The 14236-nt window shown below is 38.1% G+C and overlaps 3 protein-coding genes across 5 annotated transcripts; all 3 read left to right on the forward strand.

Annotated features, from left to right (window-relative positions):
• On the forward strand, window positions 1-4658 carry RSY3 (Adenine nucleotide alpha hydrolases-like superfamily protein). Of its 2 annotated transcripts, XM_089607917.1 has the most exons (15): window positions 1-85; window positions 387-595; window positions 792-1022; window positions 1158-1352; window positions 1445-1529; window positions 1622-1697; window positions 1805-1975; window positions 2073-2175; window positions 2266-2375; window positions 2466-2555; window positions 2749-2829; window positions 2935-3645; window positions 3929-4050; window positions 4188-4293; window positions 4378-4658. In XM_089607917.1, exons 3-13 carry the CDS (start codon window positions 818-820, stop codon window positions 4019-4021), a joined length of 1920 nt encoding a protein of 639 aa, XP_089464043.1. In that variant the 5' UTR covers window positions 1-85; window positions 387-595; window positions 792-817; the 3' UTR covers window positions 4022-4050; window positions 4188-4293; window positions 4378-4658. The 2 variants fall into 2 exon arrangements, with proteins under 2 accessions (XP_089464043.1, XP_089464044.1); XM_089607918.1 differs by lacking the exon at window positions 1-85 and having other exon boundaries at window positions 113-595.
• A 1407-nt stretch (window positions 4659-6065) lies between these two features.
• Window positions 6066-9087, forward strand: LOC149405659 (AT-rich interactive domain-containing protein 2-like). 2 transcript variants are annotated; one of them, XM_089607920.1, is made up of 3 exons: window positions 6066-7425; window positions 7809-8759; window positions 9047-9087. In XM_089607920.1, exons 1-2 carry the CDS (start codon window positions 6484-6486, stop codon window positions 8745-8747), a joined length of 1881 nt encoding a protein of 626 aa, XP_089464046.1. In that variant the 5' UTR covers window positions 6066-6483; the 3' UTR covers window positions 8748-8759; window positions 9047-9087. The 2 variants fall into 2 exon arrangements, with proteins under 2 accessions (XP_089464046.1, XP_089464045.1); XM_089607919.1 differs by lacking the exon at window positions 9047-9087 and having other exon boundaries at window positions 7809-8948.
• A 2667-nt stretch (window positions 9088-11754) lies between these two features.
• Window positions 11755-14189, forward strand: LOC149405660 (ubiquitin-conjugating enzyme E2 5-like). The gene is made up of 6 exons (XM_089607922.1): window positions 11755-11919; window positions 12069-12148; window positions 12611-12725; window positions 12834-12886; window positions 12981-13109; window positions 13784-14189. The coding sequence occupies exons 1-6, from the start codon at window positions 11870-11872 to the stop codon at window positions 13861-13863; spliced, it is 507 nt and encodes a 168-aa protein (XP_089464048.1). The 5' UTR covers window positions 11755-11869; the 3' UTR covers window positions 13864-14189.
• The last annotated feature ends 47 nt before the right edge of the window (window positions 14190-14236 follow it).

Here is a 14236-nt window from a genome sequence, read left to right on the forward strand (position 1 = left end):
CCATACTGAACATGATCGGTTTGGAGTTTCAGGATTATTGGTGACTCAAACCAAAGAACAATTTTGCTTTACAAGTCTCCAAAAGGTTAGCAAGCTTTCTCTACTTCCGAGTCACACGACATCAAATTTGAAGGCAGTTTGGTTTCCAGTTCTGTTTCTCTTGTTCTTCATATGTCTTAGGCTTTTTTATTACTTATTGACTCTGCAAGTGCAAATTTTGAAGCATTGTGAGCCCGGGTTTATGGAAATTCTAGATTTCATGTTGTAAACACACTTCTGGGGGTCTTAAAATTGTATTCTTGTTTTGAGAATTCAAATGAATTATCCTAACTCTCACGTTTCTTAAGAGAATGCAATTGAACTTTTTAATCCATTTTTTTTTGCAGCTATTCGATGTGCCATATGCTATTTAGAAAGATGCCAAGACGAAGATAGCTCAATCTTTGGTTTTTCTTTCCTTGATAGTTTATTCTCAATTACCTAATTTTCATTTCTTCAATTTGGGTCTCTCTCTCCATGACACTCAATCGCTAATTATGACTAGTCCACGAGATCTCAAGACTTCCCATTCAAGACCGTAAGGAGTATCATAAATGTAATTCATGTACATTAATAATTTTGCCTTCTTTCAGCCTATTGAGATAAAAAAAAAAATAAGATCAATTTGAATCTTTGTCATTTGCTTGTTTGCATGTTATCGGTCATAGAGCGTTACGTTTCATTTGCATTTGATCGAATAGGTGTTGGGGATTATCGTCCGAGTAAAAGATCTCTGTCTCTCTTATTTTCAGAGAGTTTTTTTTTAAGCTCATCGGAGATGATTACAATGGCAAGTAGGATTTCAGCACCGCTCTTCGTCTCCAAAGCATTATTACCACACTATCATCGCCTTCGTCTTCGTTTCCTTCGACGTCTCTGTCATTGCAATTCCTCTGCTGTAAATGTCTCGAACATGACCAAGAACAGCGAAGCTTTCGCCAACAGAATGGCCATGGCGGGCCTCGAACCGCACCATCACATCGGTCAGTAATATCTCTCTTTCTTCTTCATCTTCTTCTTTTTTTTTGTTTTGTTTTTTGTTTTTGTTTTTTTCCACTTGGTCGTCTTTGTTTAGGGTTTGATATGCTGAGAAATTTATTACGTGCTTGTTGCTATAGCCGTGGGAGTGTCTGGAGGGCCAGATAGCATGGCTCTGTGTGTTCTGAGTGCACAGTGGAAGATCAATGGCCTTGGAGATTCTCGTGACGGGGATGGGTTCATCGACGGGATTCTCGCCATTGTCGTTGATCACGGACTGCGCTCCGAGAGCAAAGACGAGGCTGAAATGGTTTCTCGCAGGGTCTCCGAAATGGGTATATGTTTTTTATATCGATGTACATCTAAATGAAGTGAGAAATGATGTGCTTGTTGCAAAAGATGACTAATCTATGGTTTTTTGGTGTAGGAATCAAGTGTGAGATTTCCCAATGTGTGTGGTTGGACGGTCGACCCAAACAAGGTCACTTGCAGGAATCGGCTCGTGATATGAGGTCATTACTTACTTTCTCTCTGTGTGGGTTTCTATTTGTGTGTATATATATATATTTTATAGTTTTAAGAAGACATGAGATTGATATCTCAGGTACCAACATTTTCAGAAAGTTTGCGTACAGAACCAGATTAGCGTCTTACTTATTGCACATCACGCCGATGACCAGGTTTGTCTAGATGGAATGCTCCGAAGTTCTCTGTCGTTCAATTGAACGATTGTAGTTTTGAGGTTGATAAACTTCCCTTGAATGAGCTTTTGTTAGTGGTTTTGCAGGCTGAGTTATTTGTCCTCAGACTTTCTCGCAACAGTGGTGTGCTTGGGCTCGCTGGAATGCCATTCGTGTCTCAGATTTTCTCTGCATACACTCACTCCTGCGATTCGAGAAATCATGGAATTCTTCTCGTGAGACCGCTCCTAGATTTTTCAAAAGAAGATATGTACAAGGTTGGTATAAACTTTTTTCGATTCTTACTTTCTCTATATAAAAAAAAAGTGTGCTTTTCTCGAGTTTGGCATCATTTTACTTGTTCTTCTTTTGCAGATATGCCAAAGTGGTCTCCAAGAGTGGGTGGAGGACCCAACAAACCAGAACTTGTTGTATGCCCGTAATAGGATTCGAATGTCCTTACGAGATTACTCTTCATGTGAGTTCCTCGGGAAGCCATAGGTTCGAACTATCGACAAGGAAAAAGCTTGGCAGTTTAAAAAAACCAGTTTTTTTTTCTACTTTTCAGGTAGATTCAACTCCGAGCTTCAAGCAGTTCTATCTGCTTGTCAACGGACGAGATCATATGTTGATCATGCTTGCTCAAACTTGATAAATAAAACCGTGACAGTTATGGATGTAAGCTTTCCGTGTCTCTTCTATTCTCATGAGAGCTATGTTTACAGAGTTGAAAATTTTCATCTGGCTTTATTAATCCTTGCCTCGCAGCTTGGCTATGCTGTCATCAACTTGGAGATCTTAAATTCGTTGAAAAGCGAGGACATCGTCGTATCAAGGTTTGTCGCTTTGATTTTGCAGGTACTAATTTTGTTATATTTTAATGATCTCTTGTTACGTTACTCTCATGGCCTTGGGCAGAATAAAAAAATTATTGTAAATTGTTTTTGCTGGAAAAATAGTGTAATATTTAGCTATGACTTTTTTATAAAAAAAAAATCTTAAATAATTATAATTTTTTATTTAATAATTTCTTTTTCCATCGACCCTTCAGTTCATCTCGCAAAGGAACGGCCCAGTTAGAGGCAGTACTTTAAAACTGGTCTCGGGCTACATGTTTACTTTCCCCTGCAAGGTACATTAATGTCAGCTTATAACTAGAAAGCTTATAAACTGTCTTTTAGCTTTTCTTAATCCTCCCTAATCATCATGAGGCTGAACATTAATTTTCTGCCCACAGACCTCACTTACAGCCGCTGGCTGTTATCTTTGTCCGGCTCCGTCATCGAGAGGCACCAAAGCCCTGGTCTGTTATTCCGTCGATCACCCCGTGCCTCGAGCGACGAAATCTCTCTCTGCAGAGCAGAAACACCGAGCTTCGAACGAGATAGAGCAAATCGTGCGGCGTAGCAAATCGTGTTTGGAGAATTCGGTCCCAGACGCCGCGGAGGTGCATTTTCTAGAGACATCGTCGGGTTCGATTTTGAGCGAAGCTGAGAGGCTCGGTCTGATCAGCGATTCGACGCGCGAGAAGGTTCTTCTGATGCAAAGCGAGGAGGTCGAACGGTTCAGGTCTAAACCGGAAGAAACTCTCTCTCCGGAGTCACAACCGAAGGAGAGAGTTGAGTCCATCGGCGCTTATCGCCAGGAGCTTCGCTCCGGGGAAAAACGCTCGCTCATGAACAGGTTCTTTGTCACGTGGAAGCTGAATAAGGAAGTTCCGACCGGTGATTGCGGGTCTTGTGAGGTCGGGGACGACACGGTGCTGCACGTACGCCACATGGCGGAATCAGATTGGCTGTACCTCGCGAGTTTGTTGCAGAGGCCCACTTCAGATCACACAACATTTTCGGCTCAAAAAGCTCTTCGGATTCTGAAATCGATCCCGGTCGCAGCGAGAAGAGGCTTGCCTGTTATCGTTGACGCCCAAGGAGTTCTATTTGCCATCCCGGTAACAAAAACATTTGTGTCTTTTAAGTCTAGGTCCGGTCGGAACTGATTAATTTGCAAAATAATAGCCAAACTTTTGTCTTAAACAAGTCAATAGCCAACATAAACAAAAGTGTCAATAATTGTTTATTTACCCTGTTAATAAATTTATGTACAGAGATAGATATTCTATATGCAGTGTCGAAAAAGAAAAAGACTGTCAAAAAATTTGAAATCTTTGCTATTTTGTTTAGTTTTTTTTAACTTAGATTATTATTATTATTATGATTATGTTCTCATTGCAGAGCATTGGATTCCAACGGTGTCCTCAGCTCGATGCGAGTGTAGTTTTCCAGCCAAGAGTACCCCTTGGAGGAGGTCATAGTTTGTTCATCTAGTGAAATCTCTTTTTACTTTTTAGACCACGGTGAGAAATTAACTGTCCTTATTTTAACACTTGTTTGGAAGAAATCAACTGTCCGGCAAAAATATTCTCGCCCAAGAATTATTGTGTGGTTTATTTAAACCTTGTTGTGGACTAAAATGTCGACTTCTTCGTCGCAGGGTATGACATGGACAGTCCGAAACTCGTGACTGAATGCGATGCGAGCGTGCATTCTTGAACGGACAAACCTGAAGTGAAACTCAGTCCTGTCTCGTGTTAGATCAGGTTAGCCTTCGTTTTCAAGAAAAAGTTTTTTTTTTTTTTTTAGCGATCTTATGTTAATTAATTAATACACGTGTTCCGATACAGGAAATGTTATTCTATTGCACGGTTGATTCGGTGATAAGTTTTGCTTAGTACGGCTTTTGAGTAGCAGATATTTCTGGGAAGAACTTTCTTTTCTGTGTTTTCGGTTAGCTTTTCTGGTCAGCTAGCTATGTAAGAAATATAGTTGAAAGAGAGAAAAAAAAGGGTATGAAAAAAGAAATCACAGGGAAGGGAAATTTTGCGAAGGATGTGATTCCATTCCTATCATATTTCATTGTATTTATTTTTTAGTCCCTTGAATATAAACGTCTGGTGTCTGATGAGTCGCTCAAAAATGAATATTAAAAAAAAAAGATATATTGTTTGTAATTATTATTAATTATTATATTGCGTAGTCCCTCCCTCAAGATATGTTGTCCGTTGTTCCTGTAAATAAAATAGAACGGTTAACTCATTAAATTGGGTATAAATATTCGAACAAAATATCAAAACTAGTCCGAAACTCCGAACGACAGTTTTGATCCGTTAGAAGGAAGGAAAAAAAATTATTTTTCTATTAATTTAAATAATCTTCTTGTTATTTTCGTCATGTCTAATACAATATACACATCAAATACATTCAATTTAATTAGAAGTCTTACAAGGGTGCAGTTAATCCCACTAAAATAATGGCATCGTTTGGCATAGCTTTGTTTTTAAAAAAAGTGCTTTTAGATTCAGTTTTTGAAAAAAACAGTTTTTTTCAAAAACTGACAAGGTGTTTGGTAAACTGTTTATAAAACAGTTGTTGCTGGTAACAAAAACTAATTTAGCGTTTGGTAAAATAAATATGTTATAGTAAAAAGACTAAAATAGACATAAAATAAATATTTAACAGTGGTATGGATAATCATGTGAGGATATTAAAGTAATTTTATATCATATACAAAAACGCTTTTTCTAAAAACTAAGATTCTTAGCTTTTGTGACTCATGTACAATTTTTAAAATCGTTTTTGAATTTTTTTCTAAAAACTGTTTTACCAAACAGTAAGAATATCATGATTTTTAAGGTTGACCAACAAAATTAACACTTGATTTTTTTTTTTTACTTTATTTTTTGCACAAAAAAATTTTATTTACTAAAAAAAATTAACTATTTCTATTGTAATATTTTTTTTAACTTAAATTAAATTTCCCTTTTTACCCGATATCATTTATGCAAGGGTTTATAAGACAACTGTAATTAAACCTTTAGCATCATATTCATACGGTCATTACCGATAGATCGAATTCCCTTTCTCTTACATACAGTCGGCGTGTTTGGCACAGCTTTTTTAAACCTATTTTTGCTGTTAGGAAAAAACAAACTGCAATCTTACTGTTTGGTAAAACAATTTTTAGAAAAAATATCAAAAACGATTTTAAAAATTGTACATGAGTCACAAAAGCTACGAATCTTAGCTTTTAGAAAAAACGTTTTTGTATTTGATATAAAATTACTTTAATATCCCCACGTGATTATTCATAGCACTGTTAAATATTTATTTTATGTCTATTTTAGTTTTTTTACTGTAATATATTTATTTTACCAAACGCAAAATCAGTTTTTGTTACCAACAACAACTGTTTTATAAACAGCTTATCAAACACCTGTCAGTTTAAAAAAAAACAGTTTTTTTTTCCAAAAACTGAATCTAAAAACGTTTTTTTTAAAACAAAACTATGCCAAACGATGCCAGTATTAGATAATTACATTTTGTGTCTGTCCTAAAAGACAAAAACCCTTCTATTTCTCTCTCCTCTTCTTCCTCCGGAACACTGTTCCACAACTTCATTGGGCTTTTCTTTTTCTTCTTCTTCATCTTTGCCGAGCTCCCAATAAAAATAGGTTATGTTATGTTCATCACTTCCAATCGGCGATAGGGAGAGCCAGTGAAAGAGAAGAGATCAGCTCCAGGAATCTCAAAGAAGAGATCAAAATGAGGTAATACAAGTCTAACGTAAATCTCAGGGCCAAAAGAATTAGACAGAAAGGGAAGGAAAAAAAAGAGTCGGACTTTTTAAAAGCCCTCCATTTTTTTTTTTTGTGGGTATTGGTCTTTATAGAGCACAATAGAAACAGAAGGGGAAATCAAGAAAAAAAATTCTTTGGTTTTTTAGTGTGTCCATGGCAGGATGGTCAATTTTGGCAAATGGGTCTGGTTCGGATTCGGTTAAGAATGTCCGAACAAGCGAGAACAAGAGCGTTGTTATTATTATTGACGATGATGACGATAACGGTGGTAACTATGACATAAAGAACGATGAATCCGAGGATAGCGAAGCTAGATCACAAGGGCTGTTATTAGCAAACGGGTCTGGTTTGGATTCGGCTGATAAAGTCTGCACTAACGAGAATAACAGCGCGATTATCGTCAGCGATGATGATGATGAGTCCGAAGACAGTGAAGTTAGGTTACGAGGGTTGTTCGACGAGATTGTGTCTCTATTTATCAGGGCCTTTGTTGAAAATGGTGTGTTTAGGCCTTTACCGGCGATCCTCGACTGTGATAGAGAGCCCGTGGATTTGTTCAGACTGTTCAGCATCGTGAGAGGGAAAGGAGGGTATGGCTCGGTGACGGAGAAAAAGCTCTGGAGCTTCGTGGCTAGGGAGCTGGGTTTCAGGGTCCGAGCCAGTGCCTCCGTGAAGCTCGTCTATTTCAAGTACTTGAGCGATTTCGAGAAATGGGTCGTCGATCGGGAGAGCATTTTTCGCGAGGATTTCGGTCCCGTCTTCTTGTCTTCAGAGTTAGAGGCCGAGTTTAGGGCTCTGCTTCCTAAGGTACTTTTCGGGGGCGATATTGAGGATCGCAGCGGCGAGAAGGTTGACGATACGGTGGTTGCTGAGAAAGGGAAGGATTGTAAGAGGAAGCGAGAGAGCTTGTCGGAAATGATGACGTGGCTTAAGGAGATGGCAAATCAGCCGCTCGGGACGGTCGGAGAGGTTTCCGAGGTGAAGGAGAAAGACGGGAAAGAGTTTTTCGCTCAGGCGATTACGGCGAGAGAGACTTTGCTCCTGAGAAGGCGTGTTCATTATTCAATTTCCAACAACGAAGAAACTAATTCCCAGGTAAAGTATATACGGTTTTGTTTTTCCGTTTCGATTCTTGATTTTGTGATACGCACGATTCATATAATGTAGAAAAAAAATGGACTTACTTCATTTAGTCAAGGTGGTAAAGGTTGAAGAAGCTACTAGAGAAAGAGGAGCAACTATTGAACTTAAAGATTGAATTTTTAAAACCCCCTTAATTGGCTCTGAATTTGGGTACTATTAGTTATGTAAATTGTAAAGGGCTATTAGTAATCACCTTCTAGTCGACAAATATTCATATCCCTGAACAGTGAATTTCGATAATTTTAGAATATTGAATCTCCATGGTTAAGAGAGTCTGCGAAAGAAGGTCGACATGAACGTCTAAATGTTCCTTTTTTTTTTTTATTAACTTGCAGAAAAAGCCGAAGATGCATCCATCGATGTACGAGGACCGAGGCGGTTCGTCGGAGAGGCTGAGATTCAGCAAAAGGGTGCCTATCGCTGTGAAATCCCGGTTATGCCCTTGTTGCAACAAGTCAAACCCTCACAAACCGGAGCCCGAGAACGAACCCGAAGAGGAAACAACAACAACACCACCACCACCGCCTCCGAATTCCGACACCGAGCCTCTCCCTCGTGCCTCCTCGGACGTACCTTCCGGCGAAGAGCCGGCCGAGGAGAGGCACGTCTCCGTGGGGCCCGCTTTCCAGGCCGAAGTGCCCGAATGGACCGGCGGCCGGGCCCGCGAGAGCGACGACCCCAAATGGCTCGGCACGCGGGTCTGGCCTCCGCCGGAGAGCGCCGGAGGGGAATCTCCGGCGGTCGAAACCGCCGGAAAAGGGAGGCGCGGCGGGTTCTGCAAGTGCCCGTTCCCGGGCTCCGGCGAGTGCGTGCGGTTCCACGTGGCGGAGGCGAGGACGAGGCTGAAGCTCGAGCTCGGGGCGGCGTTCTTCCGGTGGAGGTTCCACCGTATGGGAGAGGAGGTCTCGCTCGGTTGGAGCTTGGAGGAGGAGACCAAGTTCAGGGACGTGGTCAGGTCTTCGTCGAGCAATAACAGCAAGTCTTTCGGGGACCGAAGAGTTTGGTGGTTTTTGAAAAAAACGAGGGAGAGCATCATAAGCTACTACTTCAACGTGTTCCTCGTCCGCAAGAGGAGCTATCAGAACCGGGTCACGCTGAGAGAAGCGGATAGCGATGATGACGAGACTGAGTTCGGGTCCATCGGCGGTCAGTACGGGAACGGCTCGGCCGATCTCTCCGGCCCGGTCTGCCTTCAGAACCAGCAGTGCTCTGAACCCGAGGAGGCCAAATGCGGTTTCGACCCGGCCCGGAAGACCGAAAACGGGGTGAGATAGAGATGGCCCGAGGTGGGTTTTTATTCGTTTTTATTTTATATGGCTTGACTTGCTTGGAATGTTTGTTGGTTCAGATTGGGTATCTGAGCTCTGTATATTCCTTCTGTTTCGCCTGAGAGCAGGTTTTTTCATCACTTTTTTTAGTCAACTATTACCATATGACAAAGGGACTATATATATACACATGATAGTGTTTTTTTTTTCTTTCAATGTTATACTCTACATTTATACTGTGTAGTTTCCTTATGTAACAGACTTAATTTGTTGAATGAATTTGTTTTTTTTTTTGTTTCCATTAGCACTAAGCACAAGAAGATCCCTCAAAGGGGCTGGATATCCCCAAACGCAAAAAAATCGGAGCTCTTAAACTTACTCGCCATTGACACGGCTCATGGGCAAAAAGCCACTAGAAAACTCTGGGAGTTCAAGCAAAAATACAAAATAAAAAACGACTTGGCAAGATTCGTATCATTATAGAACAAAGGTAACAACCGCCAATATAGACAAACCTCGGATGAGACCAGCCCGTCCTTTATGCGTTTGCTGTTGCCGAGCGACTCTCCAGAGAAAGAACTTAGCCCTCATGAATCTTTAGTCAAGATTTTATTCCATAAGGTATTATTCGGATCGAAAGAAGCTACTTGCAGTGTTTTTCGTCGCCGACCCAGAGCGCATCCTGTTTTGGCTCTTTGAGAATTCGAATATGCTCGATGTGGGAGATTAAGGATTTGCCTACAAATCATCGCGGTTCAAGAATCCAAGAATCGTCGATGTTCATCTTCTTCAAGGTACTCCTGAAGATTACGTCTACCGAGCTCATGTTATCGACTAGGATTCGTGCTACCACACAGTTTGATACATCTAATTCGATGACTAGCGCGTCGTCATGGGGCGTGACTAGTCCCTTTGCCTCACTCTCCTTGAAGATGATCGTTGATTCTTTGTGATCCTTTAGAGTGGTTTGAGGGACATTTATGACCCGGCGCTGATGCGCTTTTATGGAGTTTACGGACTCGCTACAAAATTTTGAACTGCCCATTATGAAATCGATTCTAGGTTTTGTTTGATTCTGAGAGGCGGTTTGAGTGCCTTCCTCGGTATTTCTTCCCCTCTTAATTTCCTGGGGAAGGGTTTCCTCTTGGTTGGGAATTAAAGTTTCTTTTCTTGGGAGGGGGTCTCAAGTCGATACCCTTCAATTCGCCCTTAGCGAGCTTTTACAGTTAATTAGCCACTGATTCTATTAGCAAAAAGTAATTGACATTTTTGCTTGAATAACTTTCGCATATTAATTATCAATAGGCGAAAATTATTTGGGCAAAATTTTCAATTCAATTGTTGTTAATAGAATCAGTGGTTAATTAACTATAATTAATCGAACGTTGGCTATTATGCATATATAACTACAGAGCCCTTTTTTTATTAGTAGATAAAAAAAAAATTACACAAATTTTTACACACGTTGTCACTATTATTTACAATTATTTACACATATTTACACATATTAACGTGTTTATTGACGATAACGTGTTTTTTGAATCGTCAATATTTGAATCTGGTTCAGGAGACATGTTCTGATTTTCTCTCACCGTCGTGGATAACCTGGTTCTACAATGATAACCGTACGCGCCGTGATTACACATAAATTGATCGATCCCCAAAAGCAAGATGAAATGCAATAAAACACTCAAAATTCAAATTCAAATTCAAAATCAAAATCAAAATCAAAATTGGAGTTCATAACGATCCCCGATAACGAAAATTAAAATAACAATATTTCTTACAATTTTTTACACAAGTATATGACAACGTAGTGTGTGTGTGTGTTTTTTTTTTTTTTTTTTTTTTTTAAACAAAGGGAAATAAGTCTTGCCATTTCATAGGCACATGCAGATGTGCTAAAAAATCAATAACAAAACTCATATTTACAACACATTGTCACTAAAATTTAGGTCTTCAACACCCATGAAAACACTCGAAAGCGTACCTTTTAAGCCTTTTAATATAGACGCGAAAATTGAAGCCATGGAAACTGGGACTTTGCAGCCGCGCCCTCTGCCTCTGTCTCGTTGGATTTGGCGACGTCCTCACCGCCGTCGACAAGTGGCATAGCCTTACCCACAAGCCCTCGCTAGAATCATCGGAATCGCCGACGAGAAGAATAAGAGATCAGAGAGAGAGAGAGAGAGAGAGTGACAATATATCTTAATTAGTAACGTAATTTTAAGAGAGAGAGAGAGAGAGTGACAATATATCTTAATTAGTAACGAAATTTTAAGGCTATTCAGAATTTAAAATGAAAACTGCCCGAATTATATCATCTAAAACGTAAAAAAATCAACCACAAAAGATTGTCTCCTAATTTTGGTGGATCGATTAGCTAATATTTTGTTAATTAAATTCATGGAGATTTCGGCGTGCGAAATTAGTTTCAATCTTCTACAAAAGAACTTAAAAATCATCTACAAAATAAATCCTGAAATATTATATATGTAAAGAATCTTTAACTTGAGAGAGAGAGAGATAGAGAGAGAGAGAGAGAGAGAGAGAGAGAGCAATTTTGGAGCCCGTTACCTGATTTAGAGAGAGAGAGAGAACAAACTTGGAGTCCAAGTTACATGATCTATATACTGTTTTTTTTTAATATTTTTCAGTACATTAACATTTTTTTTTACGTAACAGAAAAAAGGAAAAGAATAATAATAATAATAATAACCCTTCACAAATCCTTATAACAAAAAGGAAATTTTTGCAAATTTTCACATACTTCTCGAACTGTTGTATATTTTTAACATTTATTCGTGTTACTCTTTTAAATGTTCTACATTTTCAAAAAACAATACAAAAATTCCACTCCCAAACGAAAAAAATGACTCCGGGTTGTTAGACTGTAAAAATAAATCCTAAAGAAATAAATTTCCGTTAAGCAAGAAACGAAGTGGCCAAAAAAAAAAAAAAGAGTTTTGTTAATTAGCTTAATGTAATTTAGAATCTCAAGTCTCAACAGTAAAACCGCTTTCTCAATAGTTATTATTGAAAGAAAAAGAAAAGAAGAAACAGAATCTCTCTCTCTCTCGACTCATTTCTCTCAATCATCTCACCGAACTTTCAATTTCTTTCCAAAAATGGCAGCGAATTCTCCGAGCAGACGCCGAGACAATGATATGATGAGACTGTTCGTTTTTGTATTTTATTTATTTATTTTATTTTTCCTTTTTCGTGCTTCAACTTCCCAGCAAGAATTTATTCAGAGTTTATTACAGCTGTTTGATTCACAGTTCTTTAAAGTTCTTCTTTTTCTTGGTTATACATTGACAAACCCAGGATGATGCAAGATTTCAAGGTCGAGATGATTGAAGATAGCTCGCGTGAATTTCTCGTCGATTTCCATGGACCTAAAGATAGTAAGAATTTTCCTTGCTTCGTCGTTTCTTCACTGTTTTTCTTTTTCTTTTTTATTTTCCAGTTCGATACAATGATTCACTGCATTGATTTACTGTATGTGTTCCTTCGTAGAATTTTCCGATTTTTTTTTTTTTTATTTCTTGTTCCTTTCAATCTCTATTGCTCTTACCAATATTTGGTGAATTTATTTATTTATTTATTCATCCCTAGTCTTGAAAATTCGTTTCGTTAAGAGCTCATATTATGCAAAAATATTCATTGTATCGCTGAGATTTGGTTTTCAGATTGGGACTTTGGACACATTTTCTCTTTAAATTGTTTTGATCACTAAGAATGAGATTTTTCAAACACCACACCATCTCATTCATTTTCGCTGCAATTGATTCGCGCAGAGAGGGAAATTTAGTATTATTTTTTCGATTCCAATTTTGTTATTAGGGCTTAATTAAAACATTTTTCAGGTCTTTACGAAGGGGGTTTGTGGAAGGTGAGAGTGGAGCTCCCAGAAGGCTATCCGTACGAGTCTCCATCGATCTGTTTTGTAAACAAAATCTACCATCCGAATGTAGATGAAATGTGAGCATTTTTATTTTTTCTCGAAAGATCGCTCGGTTCTGTTTTTCGGTCAATTTATAATGGCTAAATTTCATATTTAAAAAAAAAAAAAAATCGGTTGAATTTCAGGTCTGGCTCGATTTGCTTAGATGTCATCAACCAGAATTGGAGCCCCATGTTCGGTAAACTAACTTTGCCGGGTTTTCTTGAGCTTTTTTCAACTTCTTGTTTGGTTTATTCTTTTGAGTTTTTTTTTTTTTTGTGATTTTGTTATAGAGCTAGTGAACGTGTTCGAAACATTTCTTCCGCAACTTTTGGGGGAACCGAATCCATTGGATCCATTGAACGAAGAAGCGGCCTCTCTCATGATGCGTGATCGTGCTTTATACGATCGACGAGTAACAGGTCAAGACTTTTTTTTTTTTTTTAATTCTTGCTTTAACATATATATTACATTTCTGCCTTTAGTAAATATGATGCTTGATTAGGCTTTTTCGGATTGTTTTCTTGTCTGATGTTTGTGTCGTGTATATATATTTTAAGTTTAGATGTGATGATCTTTCTCCTTGGAATTTTTGTAACACCAGAATAAGCCTTACATGATTTGTTTTTTTTACCGTTCGTTCCGTCTTCATTGATTCAAGGGTAATTTTATTTTTCTGTAATCAAATTCCCTTTTCATGGTTTTATAGTCGTTGCATTGGTTTCTTAAATCTTTACAATTACAGGGCTATCGAACCTATGAACGCAATATAGAATTTCGAACCGTTTGGAAAAAAAATTCAATTTCAGATAAACCGACGTAGCTTGGTGTAGAGCTTCATAGATTTTTCTGCGTTGGTTTTTACTTTCGTAGTTTCAGTCATTTCATTGGTTTTCTTATAAGCATGAGCATTACTGTTTTCTTCATAAATTACAGAGCTATCGAACCTTTGAAAGCAATTTAGAATTTCCGAGCATTTGGAAAGATTTTAAGTTCTAGAAGAGCCAACGTAGCTCGGTGTACAGCTTCATAGATATGATTTTAATTTCGTTTTTGAATAAGGTTCTGATAAAATTATATTCCAAATATTTGATAGAATATTGCGAGAAATATGCCAAGCCGGAGAACGTTGAGCCATCCTCGAGTGAAGAGGAGCCGAGTGAAGATGAAAGCTGATTGAGCAACGATGAAATGGTTTCGTCTTTAGAGACGATCCTTAATTTTGCGAGATATCAAAGTTTTTGTACATGAAATTTTGTGTTCTATTCCTGAAAAATAAAACCCATACAAAACGAAATTATAACTAACTGAGCCACATGAATTTAATTACGTGGCAATTGATAATAAGAGTGGAATATTTTTAGTCAAATTTAATTACGTGGCAATTGATAATAAGAGTGGAATATTTTTAGAAAAGTCTTGGGAAAAATTAATTTCCTCGACTCATTTTTTTTTTTTAAATGAAGCATATCATAAATAAAGTAGTCTAATTATAGTAAAAAAAAATAAAAATAGTATACTCTAATTCTTTTTAGGTCGGGAATAATTT

This window comes from Urtica dioica, chromosome 2 (assembly GCF_054948205.1).
Source record: "Urtica dioica subsp. dioica isolate 48M chromosome 2, U.dioica_male_clone48M_v1_H2, whole genome shotgun sequence".
NCBI lineage: Eukaryota > Viridiplantae > Streptophyta > Magnoliopsida > Rosales > Urticaceae > Urtica > Urtica dioica.